This window comes from Chiroxiphia lanceolata, chromosome 2 (genome assembly GCF_009829145.1).
Source record: "Chiroxiphia lanceolata isolate bChiLan1 chromosome 2, bChiLan1.pri, whole genome shotgun sequence".
Taxonomy (NCBI): domain Eukaryota; kingdom Metazoa; phylum Chordata; class Aves; order Passeriformes; family Pipridae; genus Chiroxiphia; species Chiroxiphia lanceolata.
Genome location: NC_045638.1, coordinates 68,364,840 through 68,386,501, shown reverse-complemented (window position 1 = coordinate 68,386,501; position 21,662 = coordinate 68,364,840). Strand labels below are relative to the sequence as shown.

The 21,662-nt window shown below is 42.8% G+C and overlaps 1 protein-coding gene across 6 annotated transcripts; it reads left to right on the top strand.

The window, feature by feature from the left end:
* The first annotated feature begins 299 nt into the window (after window positions 1-299).
* On the top strand, window positions 300-18,607 carry SERTM1 (serine rich and transmembrane domain containing 1). Of its 6 annotated transcripts, none has more exons than XR_004355561.1 (4): window positions 981-1,556; window positions 7,975-8,070; window positions 15,202-17,575; window positions 18,313-18,607. XR_004355561.1 is itself a non-coding variant. In XM_032680554.1 (4 exons), exon 4 carries the CDS (start codon window positions 15,382-15,384, stop codon window positions 15,703-15,705), a length of 324 nt encoding a protein of 107 aa, XP_032536445.1. In that variant the 5' UTR covers window positions 986-1,556; window positions 7,975-8,070; window positions 14,376-14,518; window positions 15,202-15,381; the 3' UTR covers window positions 15,706-15,825. The 6 variants fall into 6 exon arrangements, 5 of the variants coding, with proteins under 5 accessions (XP_032536446.1, XP_032536444.1, XP_032536445.1 ...); XM_032680554.1 differs by lacking the exon at window positions 18,313-18,607 and adding an exon at window positions 14,376-14,518 and having other exon boundaries at window positions 986-1,556; window positions 15,202-15,825; XM_032680552.1 differs by lacking the exon at window positions 18,313-18,607 and adding an exon at window positions 2,653-2,710 and having other exon boundaries at window positions 986-1,556; window positions 15,202-15,825.
* The last annotated feature ends 3,055 nt before the right edge of the window (window positions 18,608-21,662 follow it).

The following is a 21,662-nucleotide window of genomic DNA, read 5'->3' as shown; positions in this document are numbered from 1 at the left end:
GAACTGCACAGCTCCCTAAGAGCAATTTTAAAATGAAGAGCAACCTTTCCCAACATCCTTTCAGAACCTCACATGGACATTAGCCAGATACAAGGACTGAGCTGCAGAGGGTGCATTAAACTCCCCATCTGCTCTTCACAGTGCTCATCACTGATTTCTAACCCACAGTAAGTCATTTGGCCAAAAAAATCATAGTGGATGAGACAAGTATACAGAAGCCAGCTGAGCCTTTTCTTCCACAGTGTCCACAGAAGGAAATGCGCCCGATCCAGCCAGCATTTTCTCACTATTTGATTCCAGAGCATGTGTTATCCGTAGGTAAGTCATGATCCAAATAAACTAGGGAAGCCAGATTTTATTGTTATTTACACTACCTTATAGTCACTATTCCGCTGTTCTTGGCACAACTATTAATTCACTGCCATGTACATGATATCAGAGTACCTGAGAGACCTTGAAACTTGGAAGAGTTTTTAGAAAGACGCTTGCAAGTTTCCACTTTCCAGGGAGCCGCTTTTCTAACCCACTCCCTCGCTGTGCCCAGCTCCCGGTTGTGCTGCCGCTATCGACCCTATGCGACGGTTGCCCCGAAGGAGCACGCGTTTTCCACGGGTCGCTCTGCCCTGTGGGATACGGACTTCACATAGTCTCTCTGGAAAAGGATCAGCCCCGGGTATGTATGCTGTGGGACAGCCGTGGGACTGTAAGAGCCAGTGTTGGGGCGGGTTTGTGCGATGGGTCGTGACATTCCACCCTCCAACGCCAGTGAGGCGGTGGGGGTTCACCTCCCTTCCACGTGAGCGCAGACGCCTCTCCCAGGCTCGCACACAGAGGGCGCGCTGGGCGGGCGGGACGACCCCCAGTCCCCAGCCCTTAGCCCCTGCCATAGCACAAGACCGCCCGTACGGGGCGATGCGGCAGCGGCTGCTTCTCCTCCTCCGCGGCCCCGCAGCAGTGAGAGGAACCGGACGGGGGGGCGGCGGGGCCGGGCGGGGGCCGGGCCGGGGGCGGTGCTGCCTCCGCGGCCGCGCGGGACAGACGGCAGCGGGAGCCGGGGCCGGAACCGGAGCCCGAGCCGGGCAGGAGGAGCCGCAGTGGGAGCCGGGCGTGGTGAGCGGAGAGCGGTGAGCGGAGCTGCCCCGGCCCCAGCGGGGCGGCCGCGGGCAGGAAGGTGCCGCGCTGCCGGTTGCGCCTGAGCCGGAGCATCCCGGCGGGGTCAGCCGCCTTCATTTTCCAAGGGAGGTGGGCACTCCGGGTTTGGGGTGCTTTTTTCCCCCCTGCCCTAGTACCCCGTGCGCGTTGTTCGTGCCCTCGGCCGGCAGGGCTGCCCGGCGGCCGGGCGCTGTTGCTCGCACGTCCCGCAGCGCCGGGGCTGCTCCTCCCGCTGTCCGGCACCGGCTGAGGCGGGTCCCGGCGGGTTTGGGAAGCCGCCGTGAGCTCAGGAGCAGCGCCCGCCGTGCCTCGCCGGTGCTGCTGCTCCGAGAGAGCCTTCTCAGCGGTTTGCCTGTCCTGTGCCGTAACCAAGGGCATTTGATTTTCACAAGCGTTTAACTGAGGTACGTGTTAGGCCTGTGTTTTGTAAAGAACCTGTTTTTAGCCTGACTTCGTGGTTTGTCAGAGTGCTTAAATTGAATGAACGCTTCTTCGGTTCGGAGAAATTGCTTCTGTTGGAGGCAGAAAGGGAACGTTCTAGAGACCGTGGAGACAGCATCGGGGTTGTGCTGGTTCTGGAAGGAGGGATGCGGAGAGAAGGACGCACAGGCTGATTTCCATCGCTGAAAGATACTGCAGACCAGGGGTGTGATAGTGCAGAGCGTTGGGTCATCACTGTGCAAGCACATTCTTGGCTCTGTGGGCATAGATTGCCCATCACAGATTGCCATGCGTGTGCTCTTTCACATTGTTTGCAGGAAGATGGCGGGAAAAGAATTGCTCCCTCTGCAAATAAATTGTAACGTTGCCCATCTAACGTACTGAGAGAAAAGCTGAGCTTAGACAGCACAGCAGTAGAAAAAAGAAAACAGGATGGGTGCACAAACACTTTATGTCTAGCTAGAAGCTGCAGGGCTGTTACAACATCATTTGGTAGAGGTAATAAAGTTTGGAACAGAACAAACTCTTCCTACGCTTGCAAATGCTAAACAGTTAGGGGAAAATTGTGAAAATAGTGGTAAAAGGCTGAGCATTTGCCATGTGATTAACATTTATATAAGCAAAGGACAGTTAGGAATGCATATTGACTGTTATTAATGTAATTCTTAGTTAATTATAGTAGAATGGAGAAAGGTGGAGGAAGTATAAATCTGGACCCTACAGGATGTATATCATGCTGGCTAGTTTTATTCTGATAAGGGATCCAGATGGAGAGTTGATGTCTGTTCCTTGTGATTTTGCTTTTTACAGTCATTTTGAACCCACTATGACTGTTCTGTGGCCTGAACAGACCAAACGAAAGGCAAACCTGAAACCACCAGCTGCTTTCTCTCTGTAATGCCTAGAAGGGCTTTTTCTCTTTAGAGATTGTTGCTGGTTGTAGCTGTATACCTGGCTGCCTTCGTTCCCCTCTTCTTTCTCAGACTTGGTCATTCATGTTACCCGAGGTGGGGGAAGGAAGGCAGGCATCTCACCCCTGCCTCCCTCATGTTTCCCCAGCTTTCCTCTGCTCTGGTGAACAGGCTTGCCGCCTGCTGACTGCTACTTGCTATATCTAGTAAATGGTGCTTTGCTGTCAAGAGGATAAATGCTGTAGGACCATGAACTGGTGGGGAAGGGGTCCTGGGCTATTTCAGCATCGAAGTCTAATCTAGTACTATCACCACCTAGATGACTGTATATATATGAAGTTATTGCCGTTTGCATTTTGTTAACCTATTCAGATGTAAAAGGCTGAACTCAGGATAGCTCATGTCTGGCAAGTGCTCTTTGTTCATAGTTGGGTCTAGTGGTGCAGTTGAAATTATAAGTTTATTCTGTAAATTCCTCATCAGAGCCAGGAAGCGATGCAGTTTTTCCTCCTGGCACCCTATCTATGCAGAAGAAGAAGAGGAATTATCTTAACGACAGAGTGTATTCAGAAGTTGCTGAAAAATGTGATGTTTCTGATAGGTTTGAGACTTGAAATTTTAAAAGTCCATTACTAAGAAGTCAATATATTTTCACCTCTACCTCCTGCACTCTTTTGCAAGCACTCCTCCCCCTGTGTCTTCATGACTCCGATTACCTCCTTTTCCTGGCTTGCGCAGAGGAAATCCTGTTATGACATAGTCGATCCATGGCGCTGTTGCAAAACCCACCTCTTAGCCTGCCACTTCATCTGCATCTGCCTTCTTTGTCAGTCCTTCTGCTGCTTCCCCTTCTCCCCTGCATTGGACATGTCAGTCGCAGGCTTCACTTTCAGGTGTCCCCATATATGATGTACCACCTCTCCAGCTTTACAAAGACATACCTCCTGGGCTTTGATCAGCCTGTACTCTCAGCATCTTTCTCCCTCAAGCCATCATCTTTCTGTTTCTCCAAGCTCCACCTTGCACTTACTTGTAGTTTCATGTAGGCATCATTTCTTTAATTTCCTTGAAATGTCCCGACACATTCGTTTTTGCTTTGATGCCTTCAGCATCTGGTGAGATGCTTAAGACCAGCCTTCACCGCTGCTGCCACCACCCCTGTCACTGGAATTACTCTGGCTCTGGATTTGAGCACAACGGTGTCCTCTAAAGCTAGGCCATCTGAGAGGCACTTCTTGAACAGATCACTCCATCTAGCACCAGCAGAAAGTCTCCTTTCATAGTCCATGTTATCCTTGCTTGCTCTTTTTTGGCATTTCAGGTGCAACCCTGCCCCCTTATGCTTACATAGCTCAGTGGTTCAATGTGACTCCCTTTGCAATAGTGTTGTATCTTTGCCTTAGTTATTGCAGACTGTTTTGCAAACAGTGACTGTATGTAAATATAAGGCACACAAACACGGATAGGATAATGCCATGGTCTCTTTGTCAAGGGAGGGTGTGCATGCAGTCTGCATTGATAAAATAATGAATGTTGCAAGGATAGAGATCTTTGTTATATCAGTGAGGGGAAGCAGAGAATCAAAGGAGAAGGTTGTTTTCTTACTTTTCTTGGTAAAGTACGCTGAGCCACTGGAGTCTGGAAGCAGAGTTACAGTGATAGTTACTGTGATAGCACATTTGTGCCTAAAATTCCCTTGCATTTAAGTTCACAGTATGTAATTGGTACTACAATCTGCCTTTTTTGGAGAGAAAAAAAATCTGAAGCAAAATGATGCATTAAGAGAGATTCCTTTGAGCCAAGTGTACAAAATTCTGTCCTAGCTTTATATGTGTCAGGGTTTCTAAGTTAAAATGCAATCTGCTTGGACATTTTTGAGTTTGATATGTACTATATCCTTTGTTTTTATAAAATACTTTGAAGCCAGTATGTCAGCTGAATTTTACAATAGGAAAGTGTTTTCTTATTAACCAGGATTCCGCTTACTGGGAGTCACAGCTTCGTTAGTTAAGAACTAATAATCCTGTTGACTAGCAAAGGTAAAGCCACTATTGTTCAGCGAGCCCCTTGCTGAAGTCTGCACAGAGGTCCCCGAGATGAGAGTGGATGTGCCCACATGGAGTGAGAGATGCAGGCTCTCAGGTACACTCGTGTGTGCAGCCACCTCATCTGGCACTGGGCAGGTTGCTGTGCTGCAGCACTGAAAGAGACAATAGAGATCTCAAATCCATTCAATTCCAGATTTAGCCACATTTTGTCCTAAAACTGTATTCCTTGTACGTGAAGGGGACTATGCCAATATTCTGAGGGGTTTTTCCCCCCTTTACCTGGAGGAATGCTGAACCTGAGGGTCTGAGCCCTGCAAGTTGTTAGCCTCACACGTGAGCGTGATGGAAAATAAAGCAAGCTCTGATAACAAGGACATGCTTGCCCTGGGGCTTGATGTTTTATCTGGTAGGTTTTGCTCTGAGTAACAATGTGGAGGAGCTGAAGCCACTGCCCCATTAGAAGTCTGTGTGGCTTCAGGAAGGGCAAACACAGTGCACAGTCCTCCACTGCACTGGCCGCTTGGCCCAGTTGTGAGCCCAGCGCCAGTCTCTTTGTGTCAAATTTAAAAGGTGGTTATCAGCAGCCCATGTTAAGAGTCAGGCATGAGGTAGCAAAGTTTAATTACTTTTTGTTTGTTCTGAGACTAATTACATCACCACTCCTCTCCCCTATCCCCCTCCATCCCCCCACCCCCAGGCTGGATGGCACCTTCTCCTGAAAGGCTTATCAGTGTCAGTGGGATGCTCCACACAGCCACTTGTGGCTTTGGCAAGGAGGGGTAGCAGGAATGGGATGACTCAACGATGAAAGGAGACAACAAAGCAGGAATAGTTGAAATATTTTCATATACTTGTTCCACTAAGGAAAATGGATTTTAGCGGAATTTTCATTTCTCATTAAGCAGACATTCCACACTACACTAAATCTTCTATTCAAACAAAACTTCCAAATCTAGGGTTGCAAGAAATCAAACAAGAAGTCATTACACAAAATGCAGAAATTAAGGATTCCCGATACCCACTGGTTTCTCCCTCTTCCTTGTCTAGCCTTGCTCTGGACCTCTTTTCCAGCTGGGCACCTGGGGTCTTTGACAGTAACAACTAAACAGCTGTGTTTGTCTGTAGAAGTCAATTACCAAGATTTAAAGCTATTAGGGGCAACCAAATGGCTCTGTGAACCTTCATGTCCCCTCTATCTGATCACCCACTATCATTAAACTTCAGAAACTCAAAGGCTTTTGAGGTTTCGGCTTGGGTTGAATTTGCTGAGTGTCAATAACAAAAGTTATTCAGAGTGGCAATGAAGGGAATAAAGTTGGGAACTGGACACCAGGAAATCTGACCCATCACTGTGTCAGCGAAGAGTAGACTGTTGACTTGGGTGTTTTTTTTCAGCAACCTGTAATTTTCAGCAACCAGAATTTTCAGCACAAGGAGACTAATTTCCCTGGCGACTGTATGTCCTTGGGGTGAGATTTCAATTGACGCTCCCATGGGAGGCAGGACTAGAAGGACCCCATTTCCCTGTCTGACGTCCTAGATGTACAGCCAGTGAGACTCCTTACTCCATTCACATCCTGAGAGATACAGGAAAAAGATAGGTCTCTGCTTCTCACAATCTTGATGTCAGTGAGAATGAATACATTGTTTGGGCCAAATCCTTCTGTGGTCTAGTGCTGCAGCTGAAACATAGCTGTGAAGGGCATTAGAGTGGTGCAAGAAGGATGAAGGACTGTGTATGCCCAGGGGTCTTCTGAAGATAAGCTTCTTGATGTTCTGGTCCAAATATTTCTCTGTTTTTCAAAAGTAATCAAACTGGTTCAGATATTTATTCTTAAAGGTAATCAAAAGCTCAGACCTCCCCATCTCACTATGTACCTTGCCATTTGAATAAAATGCCTGCATTTAAGGAGCCTTGAGGATGCCTTGTGTTTTGCAACTGCATCTCTGGCTTGTTTAATCAACTCAAGACTTGGTGGGCTCCATTTCCTTTACCTCACCAGCTATTGGGTGAATGAAGGACTAAATGGGCAAAAGCAGTGCTCTGTGTATCTGGGAGTAGAGAGCCAAGAGAAAGCTGGAAAAGAAGCAAAATCATTTATACTTGTCTTGGTTGAAGATACAGTCCCTGTTGCAGAGATTCACGCCTCTTTCCCCCAAGAGAACTGTTCTGAAAGAAGTAAAGGGAAGGGAAGGGAAAGGGTGCCTGCTGTGAGCAGAAAATCTGAGGGACACAGTATAGAGCTCTTTGTTACATGAGGCATATTTGCTGCAGAAAAGGTATACGGGGGCTCTTGTACCTGCTCTCCATCCTAGTACCACCACCTGCTTCAGCCTACCTGCTTCTGGACAAGGTGGCATGGTGCATGCCCTCACATCCAGAGGATGTCCTGGGTCCATCCTCAGGGAAGCTGACATTGACGTTCATCTGCAGCCTCGTACCTCTCCTTCTGCGTAGCAAGATGGTCAGGAAGCTGTCTGACTTCTTTGGGTAGAACATTACTAGTCAAGTTATCAAAACATTGGATTTCAACAATACTGACTTTTAACAGCTGCATTAGATAATTTTCTTTATTGAACTTGGAGAGGTTTAACCATAAGTGATTCAGTGATTGAAGGGATGAAAGCAACACAACAGTGCGTTAACATCCATCCCCAGAGATCTGCTTCTCTAAGCAGTTGAACCCAAATGTGCTGAAAAGGTAGAGCTCTGAGAGGTACAATGATTGTGAAAGTGTCTTTTCTCTCCCAGAGGGGAGGATCGTTTTGAAGGTAGCCCTACTTTTGCTTTAATCTGCAAAATTCTGGGATTGTTTCTTCATATACAAGATATTTAATTTACTTTATTAAAAACAGTTCAGGGGCTACATTTTAATTCTAGATATTGAATGCATGTAGCACACACAGTTCTTCTAATTATCCTTGTGCATATACAGCATTCAGTTTGGGTATTTTAGGTATGTGAACTTAAACTGCAGATAGTCTGAAATAAAGAGAATAAATAAATAATAGTGTGTAATCTGAAAGGGCTGATTCTTGGCAGAAATTTTTAGAGGATAATGCAAAATGAATTGGAGTGCAGATACAGTGCTTCATTGCTTAGAAAGGTGCCACGGGACAGATGTCTGTCTTGGTCCTGGAGCACATTGCAAAAGAAGAGGAGAAAGGTATTATCAAAGAATGGCTGTAAAGCAGAGTTCAAGATCATGGTTTTTATATTGCACGTGCAGTGCTGTAACTGGACAGCAGAAGGATGTTGCTAGCAGGAATAAAACACAAGCAGGATTCCAGTTGGTTTGGGTTTTTCTGAAATTTCTGGCACTAAGAGCAGTCAAATTGAGCACTTTTCCTCCTTGTTTTTTATTACTATTGTATTTATTACTAAACTTTGATTACTAAAGCTTTTATTTGCTTTTTTATAGGTGCTTTTCTCACCATGCAGTCCCTTTAGATTTTGGCGTGATAACCAACTTGCACACTGGACATTTGGCTTGTATCCCCGTATCTTCTTCCTGCTTGTAAGTATTTTATTCTTTCTCCTTGCTTGTTTTTCTGTTAAAGACAGATTCAATTGACAGGTTCTGGGTCTGATCTGAGGTCATGATGTCTTTGCTTTACATTAATATAAATTACTCTATAGTCTGCAGATCCATGGGAAATGTGAATTATTGAATCATTTGAGCCTATCTGAATTAATCTAAGTATCCTTATGGCTCTGAAAGTTTCCTTTTCCCATCCCACACGAAACCCCAAACAAATATAACTTGATTTTAACCCGCAGCCAAGCCATCTGGGCACTTGTCCTCTTAGATTTTCAAAGACATAAATTTAAATCATATTAAATCATAATAAAAAAATGAAATTAGATCATAAATTAAAAGGAAAACTTTGCTTGTGGCAGGAAATATTTTTTTTCTTTTCCTGCTTTGCTCTATTTTATTGAGTCAGTTGCCCACTGATCCTGTTTGCCAGGCAGAGTGATAAAGGGATTTTCTGCTCCTGAAGGGTCCAACTGTAATGGGAAAAAGAAGCATCCTAATTACTTCAGGTCTTTTAATTGCCAAAGGCATTTATGCAAGAATAAGAAGTATTAAGGATCATATTCTTGGTAAACTCCAAGTGAGCACTCATTCTTTGCCTTTCCCACCTACATTTTCAATGGAATAAGATGTTACTTACTTCTTTTTTCTGTCTAGAGCTACCATCTTATTTAGTTGCATGATTTTAAATTGCTGTATTTTTCCAGTCTAGAGCAAATTGCTTTTCAAGGCTGAAGTGTTCACAGTACTTAAAGTTCATTTAGCCCTTCAATATGAGCGTGCAAACATATTTTTATTGGCATTAAATACTTTGTGTTACAGGTTAGCTGGAAAGACAATATTGGTAATATATGTGCTAAAGGAAATAAATGTAGAAAACAAAGGCAGTGAGGGGGAAGATGAAACCAGAAGCTCACTGGCCTTCATACATGTATTGATCTAGTGAACTCTTGCTGCCAGCTTTTGGAAGCAATCACTATGATAACAGAACTTGAGGGAGGGTGACACACCTTTAGGGATGAGGAGGTCTCATACTGTATCTGGCATCATCATATCACCTGGGAACCTCCTGCTCTTTCTGCCCTGATGCTGAACAAAGGAAAGGTGGTTCTGGTTTCAGCTCATGAGAGAATGATATCATTATCTGCTCACTCTTGGCATTAACTTTACAAAAGGGCAAAATGGAGCAGAGAACACACTTGAGAGTTCTTGAATAGTGTCACCTTTAATGAATGTCCTCTGCCTCCCCTCTCCTACCCAAAACAAAGAGCTATTTGCCTCATACAGAGGAAGCAATTTTTGCACAGGCCCAGAGTACCATCTTGCAACTCATCTCCCTTTCCTAGCCATTTTCTAGCCAGATTTCCAGTGCCATCTAGGATCTGCTAACCACCAGATCCTCCCCATCATGGGCATGGTCCCAAGTCATCCATAGTGGATGCATTATTCCACTAGTGTGACGTGCTGCTTTGACCTTTATCTCCATGTCATCTGAGACACACACGTGCTAGCATGGGAATTAGATTCACAGGATGGCAGTGTGTACAAAATAATGAAGCTTGGTGGTCAGAGGCTCCCTTTGCAAGGATCCAGAGACATCTGATGGGGGCAAGCTTCTTCAGCTGTCCTGCATGGGTCAGTGAGGGACTCCCTGTCCCGCTTCACAGAGCCCTCTCTTTTGAAGATTAAATCTATCCCTTTTGTTGCACTCATCCTCTGCCTTTCCGTATACATTGGGCTGAAATCAGCCAAGAGGATTTTAAATTTTCAGGGAAGGAAGGCAGGTACAATTAACAGCATATTGAAGTCTAGCCAAATGATGGACCTCACTCTTGTAACTATGCTAAAGGCAAATTAAGCTCTCATCTGTTAGAAGTTGTTTACAATAAGGGCTTTCTAGAATACCTTCTACCTGTAAAGAAAGAGTTCATGGGAGATTGTGACAAAAATGTTAGTTTATTTTGCATAAAAATGCTGGTTTTCTTTGATGTCAATCTGTCTCTCTGCTTAAACATTTTGAAGCCTCTGAAACAGCCAAGGTATTTCTCAGCTTGTAGTCAAAAAATACAGGAAGAACCAAGAACACAAAGTCCTTTTCTATGGCAAATAAACTCCCAAGAAATTCAGTCTACCAGACTTATCTTTGCTTCCTGTTCCTCAGTTTTTAGCGTTTCAGTGGTTGTGAGCATTATCCATTAAATAATATTTCACTGAGCCTGGAGAAATAGAGTTGTTCCATCAAGGTATGTGGAGGCATGCAATACAGATGGCTGGATGGTAAAGCATTTATGACATTGGGACTATGAAAAAGTTCAGTTTGCTGCATGCCGTCCTGGGTATTGTTGCAGTCTCATTTAACATTCACCTTAGTTTGAACAGGGAGATGACTACTGTCTCAGTGATCCTAAAGATTAAATTACATATGTTAGCTATAATTTGGTACTCATGGCATATGCTAATTGTGAGGTCTCTGCTCCTGACCACATTTGCATTGTCTGACAAAATAGTTTTTATGACCAGTACTGTCAAATATGCGAACAGTGGATAGCTCTGGCATGGCTACCCAGGCATGGTACTGCACGGTATCTGGGACTGACCTTTTACATAGTGATGCCTTGCTTGATCCCTCACCTACCCAGTTTGCCCTCCTTCTATTGAATGCCTCTTTGCCTATCTCCCACTTACCACAGGATAAAAGAAAATATTAAAGACTCCAACTGAGCCTACCTATAGTATCTGCCAGGTAGGCCTACCCTTGGGATATGAGTGGTTGTTCTCACCTGTGGAAGGTGATTTATACCAAGGACATGAATGGAGAAACAATGCACACATTGAAGAAAATACTTAAATAGTGGTTTTGGTTGAAAAGCCAGGATGCACAAATGACACCATGTGTCTAGGAGAGCCTCTCCTTGTGTGCCAACCCTCATATTTGGGGACTAAAGTAACAGAACAAGGTTTTGCTCTCTTGTACATCTAAAACCAGCAGAGCATGGAGGTAGAGTCTTTGCCTTCTTGGAACACTGAGTTGTTTTACTGAAATGTGTGAATCTTCCAAGCAGTTTGTCCATCGGAGCAGCAAGGCTGCTGTAACAATGGAGTAATAGCAACAGGGAAAAATTAGCCAGTGTCAGAAAGGCACTTGGGCCTTTTGGCAGTGGGGCAGAACTCAATGACTCAGGAAGACTCCTCAGGTCGCAGAACCCTACCCTGGCACTGCAGAAGTGCCTCTGACAAAGTAATCCAGATCCAGCTACACCACAAAATCTGAGTCCCCCAGCAGGCAGGTCCCAGTTCTCCTGTCCCAGGAGTTTTCAGGAGTCAGCTGGAAAGCCTTCTCCTGTCAAATAGAGTCAGAATTCTTCTCCATCTGCAGTCATTCAGGAACAACACTTTCAGTTAATTCTTTGCCTTAAACCAACTCAGCTTTCCAACAATAGATGAAGAGAAGGCAGGGACCACTACAGAATTTGAAAACTTTGGCTCCTTTGTTAAATTCCTTGATCAGCTTATGGCTCTCACAAAGACAATGGGTTTATTGCAGTTAGCTATTTTTGCCACGCTTTGAAGTCAGTGACAAAATTCCCAGTCATTTTTTTGGGACTAGGTTTGGGCTAGATGTTATGGTGTTGTTCTATTTCACTTTCAGAAGTGCAAAAAAACCAATTACCAAACAGGAAGGTGAAGCTGACATCTGGCTTTATGGGGATTATTCCTTTGGGAGAATTGGGGTAAGAGAGATAAATGGTTCATGCCACTTACCATCTTCTCCCAGCAGAAGTAGAAACCTCAGCCAAAGTGGTAGATGTGGTGCACTGAATAAAACTAGGCTCTCAAAGGCTGTGAGGTCTAATTTGCAGCATGGCAGAGGTTTGTGCAGCCCGAGAACCATGGAGTTGCATGAGGTTCACAACGGTGTTTGCACCCCTGCCACACATCGCTGGCTGAGCCATCCTGGCTGCTCTCTGGCAGGATCACCGTGCTGGAACAGCACCAGGAATCATCATCAGGGAGCAGGATCAGATCTGTTTTATTTCTTATGCATTTTGTACCTTTCCTATGAAAACTACTGAATTGTCAGGACCAGATATGTTCACAATCTGTATGATTCTGCCATTTTACTCCAATAGGGTGCAGATGGTTGGTAAAAATCCTTTTAGACTGAGTAGGACCTTAGACTTTAGGCCCATATTTTTAACTCTGTGTTTAAAACAACGCAGATTTTTTTTCTTCTTCCTAAAATACTATCCACTTTAGCCAAAGCTACATTTACACATCGTGTCACTAAACAGTGTTAGTGAGACAACTGGAATCTAGGCCATAGTCATTTGGAATCAGAATTTTTACAGTGTCTCTGACCTCGTTACAAAATGCTCAGTTAAAAGTAGCCTGGGTGATGGTGTAAGACCTATAAAAGCTCTGATTTATCAAAGCACTCACATCTCTGCTTAACTGAGGTTCTGATTAGTTCATTTTAAGACCATAGGTTTTTCACTAACTTCAAAAAAAAGTACCATGCCAAAGTTCTTCTTTGTAGCAGGGCCAAAAGTGTTAGTGATAAAATTAGAATGTAGTAGGTTTAAAATTTGTGAAAAATTTAAAGACTTTTAACTTCTGCCATGTTAAAGAATTCATGTGAATTAATTCCTTAAGTTATTATAGAGCAATTCAATTAATAATGGATCTGCTTTTCATTATGACGAGTAATTAAGGATAAATATCTCCTATATCAAAGCTTATTTTTTAAAAAGGATAAATTAGCTATAACACAACTACTTCCAGAACATGAAATGAACACATATTGTTCCATTAGTTAATTTTGGATCACTAAATTAAAGACAGTTCAAAAGGAGTATAATCTCATAAGGAGCTCTCTTTGTTCAGTCTGTTATGAGTTATTTCACGAGGTACAACAAATACTGTTTCCTGTGGAGCTTAATACTATTAAGGTTATAAAATTGTTTTGGTTTAGTATATTTTATGCATCAGTATGAGTTATATACCACAAGAGTAAGAATATTTTTTTCTGGTATATATAGGTGCAGTTCTGTACTCCTGCATGTCTTGTAGGCTATTGGCATGCTTGGTTAAGACTATCAAAAGCTCCACTATAAAACAATAAAAGCAATAAACAATAAAATAACATCTGGAATGTAACCTTTTGTCCATAAAAGCATTATGGATGTGTGTGTACTAGTAAATTAATCCAGGCCAGGACATAGGCTCCTGTTGAATTAGCAAACTGACCTCCTGGCATGGTTTTGGCCAGCTAGCACCCTTCAAGCCATGCCTGGACATATTTGGGGTTAGGAGTGGCTATCTTTCATTCCCAAAGGCAGCTGTGATCTGGCCATCCTGTCCATGCAGATAAAAGGGAGTTTAGCCATCTTGGCTAAAAATGTACAATTAAATTCTTCTTACCACTTAATGTAGTACTTGTTTACTCAGGCACTTAGGGCTTTTAATGGCATATAGCATAACCTAAATTTAATTTACAGTGCCAAAGTACAGTAGGTAACTATGCAAATAACTTCAGTGTCTGGAAAGCAAACTTCTAGGAATTTTAAATACCTTATACTTTTAAAGCATCCTTAGTTCAGGTTGGGGCTTTTGTGGTCACACCTAATTTCAAAAAGTGTCAGCCTCTTGAAGAAAGAGGTACTTGAAGAAAGTTAGAAAAAGTTGCACATTTAAAGGAAAAATTATAAGGCAGGTTGTTGCTGGGAACAGTAGTGGGACACTCCCATGGAAACCCAGATAGATACTTGGGTCGTTGTGTGACACAGAGAAGGAGAGACTCCAGGCTGTCACATCATCACTTCAAGGTCTGATTCTGTCTCTCTGACTGATGCTGATGGTGTTTGTGCTCTCTATCACTATGAAAATCGGTGGAATTTTCCTCAAAGCTTCTAAATGTGAGTCAGAGATAATTGTATTGAACTGGGACCACAGGACATGGCTGAAACCATGGTTAGGATGAGAGGAATCACACTGGGAAGGTAGTTCTGTATGGATATTGTTTTCCTTGTGGGAGGAAAGCTTGCTGACTTTCCTTGTGGTGCCTGGGTATTTGCAGTGAGAGGCTGACCATGAATGGATGGATGGCAAGATTGCATGTGGGTGATTATATGCAGAGAATGATCTTAATTTCCTACCTTGTGTGCAACTTGCATTATCTCTTTTGTACCAAAACAAAAGCAAGGGTTATGCCATGTAATTCAGCTACAGCATGTCAGCTTTTTACAAGCAATTCCCCATCACCAAGTCTTCTCTTATGCTTCCAGCCTGCACCAGGGGACTGACTATGTTCGTTTAAAGGAAAGCATCCTAGCATTCCCTGATCTGCTTATCCTGTGCTACTCTGACCTTTGCCAGCACTGGAGCTTCCAGGTTCTGACAAATGGCTGTAGGCAAAGCTTTTTCAAAGGTGGGATCTCTTCCCAGTTAGTGTTTGCTGCCCTTAGATAGTCACCTCGTGCTTGCTCATCTGACAGGGCTGCCCATTCCCTTAGGATTTTGACTGTAGGTGTCAGAAGCTGCATCACTTCACTGAAACCTGCCTGCCATTGAGATCTGCCATGGCAGAATTACAGCAAGAATGCATTTTGATACTTGAAACCATTCAAACCATTTTAAAAATACATAGTAAGAAAGCAAGTCTGGCAGATTTTCTCATTCTGGGTACCTCTAGCAAGACACTATGGAGTAAGGGGCTAATGGATTCATCATCCATTGTGATGTTGGGTGGCCTTGCTCATCTAGATTGAGGAGCTGAAGTCTTGAGAAGGAGTTTCATTCCTTGACTAGATTTTTTCCACTAGATAAATTTGGATTCCAATATCTCTGTCCCATATAAAGCACATTTTTGATTGTGCCTTTCAGTTAAACAACTCATGGTGGAGAAGTCAATTTTAATTCATTAGGATTCAGTAGGATTTCTCCTAATCCCTGCATTTTGGAAAATTGAGATATGCAGATAGTTCCTACCTAATTTTTTAAGAATTGCAGCTTTGTGCTAAGGAATAATAACTTGTAACTCTTAAGAGCTAAATTGTATCAGGTGCACATTATCTGCTAGTAAATTAATCTTACCTCTTTTTTTTCTTGCAGTTCCAAAGGATATGATCTTAAATTGTCCTGGCTTGAGCAGTAAAGGATAAATTTGTTCACTGTCTGACTCATCATCTCACCGTTGTGATGGAAAAATGCTCGCTTAATATAAACCCTTTTTATTCTACTAAAACCTTTGAATACAAGATCTGTTGTGATTTTTAAAACACAAATCCAGTAATGTCAGAACCTGACCCTTCATCTGGATTTGTAGGAAACATGGAAAATGGGACTTTTCTGGAGCTGTATCCCACATCTCTTTCAACTTCCGTGGATTCATCACCTGGCCGTTTATCCAATGTTTATGTCTATGTTTCTATATTCCTTAGCCTCTTAGCTTTTCTCCTTTTGCTATTGATCATTGCACTTCAGAGGCTGAAAAACATAATTTCTTCCAGTTCCTCCTACCCAGAATACAATAGTGATGCTGGAAGTTCGTTCACTAATTTAGAGGTTTGTAGTATTTCTTCCCAGCGCTCTGCTCTCTCAAACCTTTCTTCATGAAACTAAATGAAAGGTAATACATGGGGAATGGGAGAGCTCTGTCTAGTTTCTTGGGGTGGTAATGCATGCAACATTTGCCTTAGAAGACTATTATGAAGAGGAGGTTTTTCAAGTTTCCTTATTTTTTTCCCCTTTCCTTTTCTAGTCTTCATTTCTTTAACTAATTTTCATTTTGGACAATGGATAATGATACTTGATCATCATTTCTTGCCTGTAATAGTGATGCTGTCTCTTTTTCACACATGTATGGTATTCATTAAGAGCATTCCTGCCAAATTGTAATACAGTTTTAACTTGATGTGTCATTTTTCTGCCCTAGTTGTGACCCCTTCCTTGGTTTTGTGTCAGTAATATACTGACTTAATTTTCTTTCTCATTTTTTAATTATATAAGGACTTCTGAATGAAACTCCTATTGCAAAAGTATAAAAAAAATCTGCTTAAATTATAAATATTATGAAAATTTGAAGCTGTTGGTATTGTTTCTTTTTTTTTTTTAATTTTCATGTCTTTTTTTTGGTATTTATTGATGTTTATAAAACACAACTAAAATCCATTTCTTGAAGAATATTGCCTGTGTTTATTTGTACTCCCAACTTGTTCTGTATAAAGTCTGTATTTCAGTTTTTGAGTCTCTGGTTAACTTAGTAAAGTGACTTTAATAACAATACCCACTATTGAATGTGTGGAGGTATTTTTAGACCCTGTTGCAGCTCATTTGCTTAATGACTTGTTCCTCCAGGGGGCAGCTTTTGCTGCTGAATCATAAATACCACTCAACTCCTTTGCATTCTTCACTAATACTGTAGCTTATTCTTACTGGATACCAGGACAAAGTAGTGATTTCTTTTAAAAGACCTGCAATCAACAAATATAGTTTGCAAGGGAATAGCTCCTAAGCTGTCCTTTAGGCACAAGATATTTGTACTCATGTGAGCAGGGCTAGCAGGGACAGAAATTACTTGTACTGGTGAAGACTTTCTGGGCCAGGTTTTGTCCTGTGATTTCACAAATGCACACGGGGGTGGAGCGGGGACTTGAGGATCTGCGTTATGGCCAGGCAGACCTGTGCTCTGACCCTCAGAGCTGTACCTGCAGAGGGTAGGAAGGGATGGGCAGGAAAATGGCAGTGGCCTTGCCCGTTTTCTCCATCAGCATAAGGAAAGGCCAGAGATGAGAGGGAGAGAAATGGATGATGTTTCATCAGTCTCATTCCTTTTTGCCATGTCATAGTTTCGGTTGATTCCCCCAGCCCAAAATGTAACACATCACTCAATTTCTGCAGTAAAATAACTAGAAGGTTTGTGAACAGGATCCTTTGGTCAGCTGGGCTTTAAATCAAGCCAAACATTCAAAGTAGTGATTTGGAATGCCAAGTGTGACCTGCTAGGACTGCAGCCACATACTGCAGTGTGATGCCTTGTTTTCCTTACTGCACTGTGTGAGCACAGCCCCATCCTGCCACTCAAGCCCATGCAACTTTTGCTGTCATGGCAGGATCCAAGCTACTGCAGAGACCCGAGGAAGGGTACGGTGATGTCACTGCTGTTTCTGTTGCTGACATAACAGCAGGCACAGCTCTGGGAGATGGATTGGTCTCAACAGGAACACAGGGCAGCTGCCCTCTCCTTGCATGGCAAGCCTACTACCTAGCAGGCTTAGGGGTTACGGAGCTGCAGAAGACCTCCCAGCCAGATTTCAGCCTCCTGCAAACCTGTCATTGTGCTTGTCAACAAGACAGACTGTCATTAACTACACAGGCTTTAAAAGAGAAATTTGGAAAGCCCAAAGTGTAACATAATCATTAGAAATGCAGCTTCTCAGCCAAAAAACACAGATGATTCTGGAGTCGGTGTTTTCAATTTTTAAAAGTGAGTACAGCGTATGGTAAGTGATAATGACTTACTGTGGTGATTAGCTCCTTACGAAGTCAAAGAACTTGCTGACTAATAAAGAATTTAAGCCTTCAGGTTCCCTGAGCCAAACTGGTTTGATGAATATATTTATTGCTTGGAATATTTTATTCATCTAGACAAAAATTTCTTGTATGTAACTTTTCACTGTAATTGCTGTGAGAAAAGAGGTAACTATTTAAGAGGGATCAGGAAATATTATTTCCTTTCTGAAAGCTCTTCCAAATCCTAAACCTGTAACAGAATGTATTTGTGTGTTGACTGGCAGATAAAAATAAATGAACTGTAGATCAAGACAGGGCAACTGTTCAACTATCTTCTCTTACTGGCAAAGTTGTAAATTTGTTGCTTCCTCTGCTGCAAATGCAGAAATTTAATCAAAACCAGAGATGAGACCAGAGGTTGAGATGGGTATTTGTTCCCAGCAATATGTTTATACTTGCAGATATGGAGACATTTAATATTAAAATACAGACTGTTAAAACCCCATTGGCTTTGTTCAATTGGCTGTTGTCAAACTTCACAAGAGCAAAAAGTGTTTTTCAGACTGCAAAACGTAGCAACAATAACTGAAACCACACATTTGATTTTGCTTTGTAGTTTACTAGACTCTATTAATTTTTTTCCACTCTGCAGTGACATATGGGATTGTATAGTCGTCCTGATTTCAGCTGAGTTGCACCTGTTCTCTTCAGGACAGATCTGAGCAGAAACAAGTAGGATCCAACAAAATAGCATCAGGAGAAGCCACAGGAGAAAAGCACCATGGCATTTTTGAGGATTGCTAAGTACCAGATCTTCAAGAAAAAAAAAAAGAGGAAAGAAAAAACAAACCAATCTGACAACCTGAGCCTGAGCTAACTTGACAACACTGGAACAGGATTCTTAGAGAGGTGGTTGATACCCAAAGCCTGTCAGTGTTTAAGAGGCACTTAGACAATGCCCTTAACATGCTCTTAACTTCTGGTAAACCCTGGAGTGGTCAGGCAGTTGGACTAGATGGTCACTGTAGGTCCCTTCCAACGGAAAATATTCTATTCTATTAACTAGAGTTGCAGGAATTTTTTTTCCTGTGTCCGTTCCTGGGTTCCCCAGTAGAACAGAGATGTGGAGATACTGCAGTGAGTCCAGTGCTTGGTTACTAAGATGATTAAGGGATGGAGCATCTTTCATGTGAGGAGAGGCTGAGAGACCTGGGACTGTTTAGTCTAGAGAAGGCTCAGAAGGATCTCATCAATATGTATAAATACCTCATGAGAAAGAGGAAGAAGAGGGAGTCAGGGTCTTCCTGGTGATGCCCAGTGACAGGACAAGAGTCAATGGGCCCAAACTGAAACACGGGAAATTCCACCTGATCACAAGAAAATATTTTACTATGAGGGTAGTCAAACACTGGCACAGGCTGCCCAGAAGGGCTGTGGCATCTGCATGTGTTGGCCTCCCTGCAGCTGATCCTGTGGATCACATCAGGGCAAAAACTCAGCGGCTTCTGGCTTGCTGCTTCCTCCTGATATGTTTTCTCATCCCTGGAGCTTAGTAAGCAATGTCTTTACTAGGAGGTGATTTGTTCAATAATTTGTTGCTAAAGAGTTGCTCTGCTCCCCCTTCTGCCTGCAGCCATACATTTTTCCAGCTTTTCCACTGCCTTTTTGTGGTGTGGGTTTCTTTTACAATTTTGACATTTAACAGTCAGCTCTTGCCCTGAGCTCTTTTAGTTTTTACTAAGTCCTCTGACTCCCAACAGTGCCATTAGCTTTGGTAATATATGACTCCAAGACTGCATGGCATCAGGTAGTTGCAAAGTATACTTGGAAATCTATAGGAAGAAAAATATGAATAAAGCATGGAAGAGGAAAGTTCAACAAATATGGTCCATTTAAGCATATTTAATCAAAGATTACATGAAGAAGGCTGTAGTAGACTTTATATGTAAGACTCTTGCACTGCTGGCCACCTTGGCCCTACTTGTCAAACTAACCCATCATATTCGTCTGTCCTCAACATTACCAAATTATTCCCATCCTGAAATGTCATGCTCTTAGTGCCACTTAGCAACTCTTCATCTGCTGAGAGTTTATTCTACTGGAATTATTTTCACCGTGCAGTCCTTCTCTGTCTGCCAGCCCACCTGAAAGGTTTCTCTCTGTAAGCTGAAAGTCTTGTCTGGATTTCCTATAAATATCTTTTAACTTGGGAACAATTCTTATTCCCCGTCTGTGCAACTTGTTTGCCCTGCTCTCACTGTCTAACCCCGTGGTACTCTGGCAAGGCCAAATCCCCATGGAGTGTCATGCTCTGCTGTATTTGAGCCTTTTTCCTTCAGTCTTTTTTTTTTTTTTTTTTGGTGAGAGCACTGGGAATGACATCTGTGTGGGAAGGTTATTTATGAGGTCCGTATACCTCCCATTTTTCTTGATAGGACTGTTTTCACTGCATCTGTTGTGCTTGTCTAAGGAAACATAATGAATCACAGCTCAGCTGCTTCCCCAGCTGAATGACCTTTTCACATCTACTGCCCTTTGTAGGCTCCCAAAGAAAATGGCCCCACTCTGTGGCTACAGTGGAGGATTACATGCCCCAAATGCAGGGTGCAAAAGCAGCCTTTTTCCTTCAAGAAAAGTGGGCTTGCTCTTGCCTATGTCTTTGGCATAACCTAGAGCAGCCCTCAAGTTGCTTTACACTAAATGATCTATGTGATGCCAGTCAGTTTGACGTGCCAATGGGACCCACCTGCAGCTGCAGCCCCACGCTCACACCACAGCTCCACAAAGCTCCTAGATCACTCACCTGTAAAGGAGGTGGCTAAAACCAGCCAAGATGCTGCCCCAGTCTGGGGCTTGGCCAGGGGTGTTTTCCTGATAACAGCTGTTGCCATAGCTCCTCCTAGCACTGTGCTTTGGAGGTAAAAGCAACATCAACCTCCTGTGTATTCACTTCCAAGGCCAGGTAGGTGCATTACTGTAATCATGGTAATCACCGTGCAGGTAACAATGAGGCAGGGCCAGGTTGATGAGCTATTTTTCACTCCTGTTTTCTTTGTTTTATATCAATGGGAGCTGATTACCCACTATAAGTCTGAAAATCACAGTAGGTTGCTACCAACATGTATAGGATCTCAGGTTGCCTTCAGGAAATTGGACTGGGCTTCTTTTCATGGTTTCAGTTCACCTTCTGTTCCTTATGGAAAGCACCAACACAATGGCTGCATTTGTTTCAGTGCCAAAAGATGCAGCTTTAATACAATAGACATCTGTGAGCAGCTTCAGTTAAAAGTTCAGAAGGAAAAAAGCATACTTCCTTAAAGTATAATCTAATGTATAATTTTTACAAAAAAAACTTGGAAAGTTTTCTTTGGAAAATTACATTTTTGCCAAAATATCTATTTTTAAAGAATAATAGAAAAACTACTTGGCTGAGTTGTTAAAAATGGAACATTTTATTCCAGCTATGCTAACATAAATATTTTTGCCCACAGATTTTTCACTGTTTAAGGTGACATAAAATTATTCTATCCAATTATTTCTCTGCCTTATCCTCAATAAACAAGTAGGTGTCTGCCATAAATAATTTGCATGGCTTTATCTTGAACCTAGGCTCAGCAGTTGCTGACAAGTAAGAAATAAGTGCAAAGGACATATTTATGTTGGAGATTCCCCATGTGGTTTGTTCAGGGCAAATCCTGCTCCAGCTCCCTGGATGCTGTTCTAGCACTGGGAGCTATGTGCCAGGGGCTTTCTGCCAAGGTACCCCCCCATTTTTCCAAACAGCTGTATCAGAATGCAGAATATGAAACTTATTAAACTAGGACAAGCTGCAAACACCTGCCAGGAAAAAGGAATGATGATACAAAGGCACACAGCAAGAACAGAAGCATGACAGGGAGTGAAAGGAGATGGCATCTGAAAAGTATGCAAATGAATGTGTCTGAGGCAGGAGTAAAGTGGAAAAGGACCACTGGTGGCTAGAGAAACAGGTAGCAGCAGTGACAGAAAAGCATCTTCTGGTGAGAGGGGGTGGTGAATTAGACACAAATAGGCAATATTGC

What these genes read in the sequence shown, in the direction of transcription:
- SERTM1 (XM_032680555.1), top strand. Translation starts at nt 15,382, where the DNA reads ATGTCAGAACCTGACCCTTCATCTGGATTTGTAGGAAACATGGAAAAT.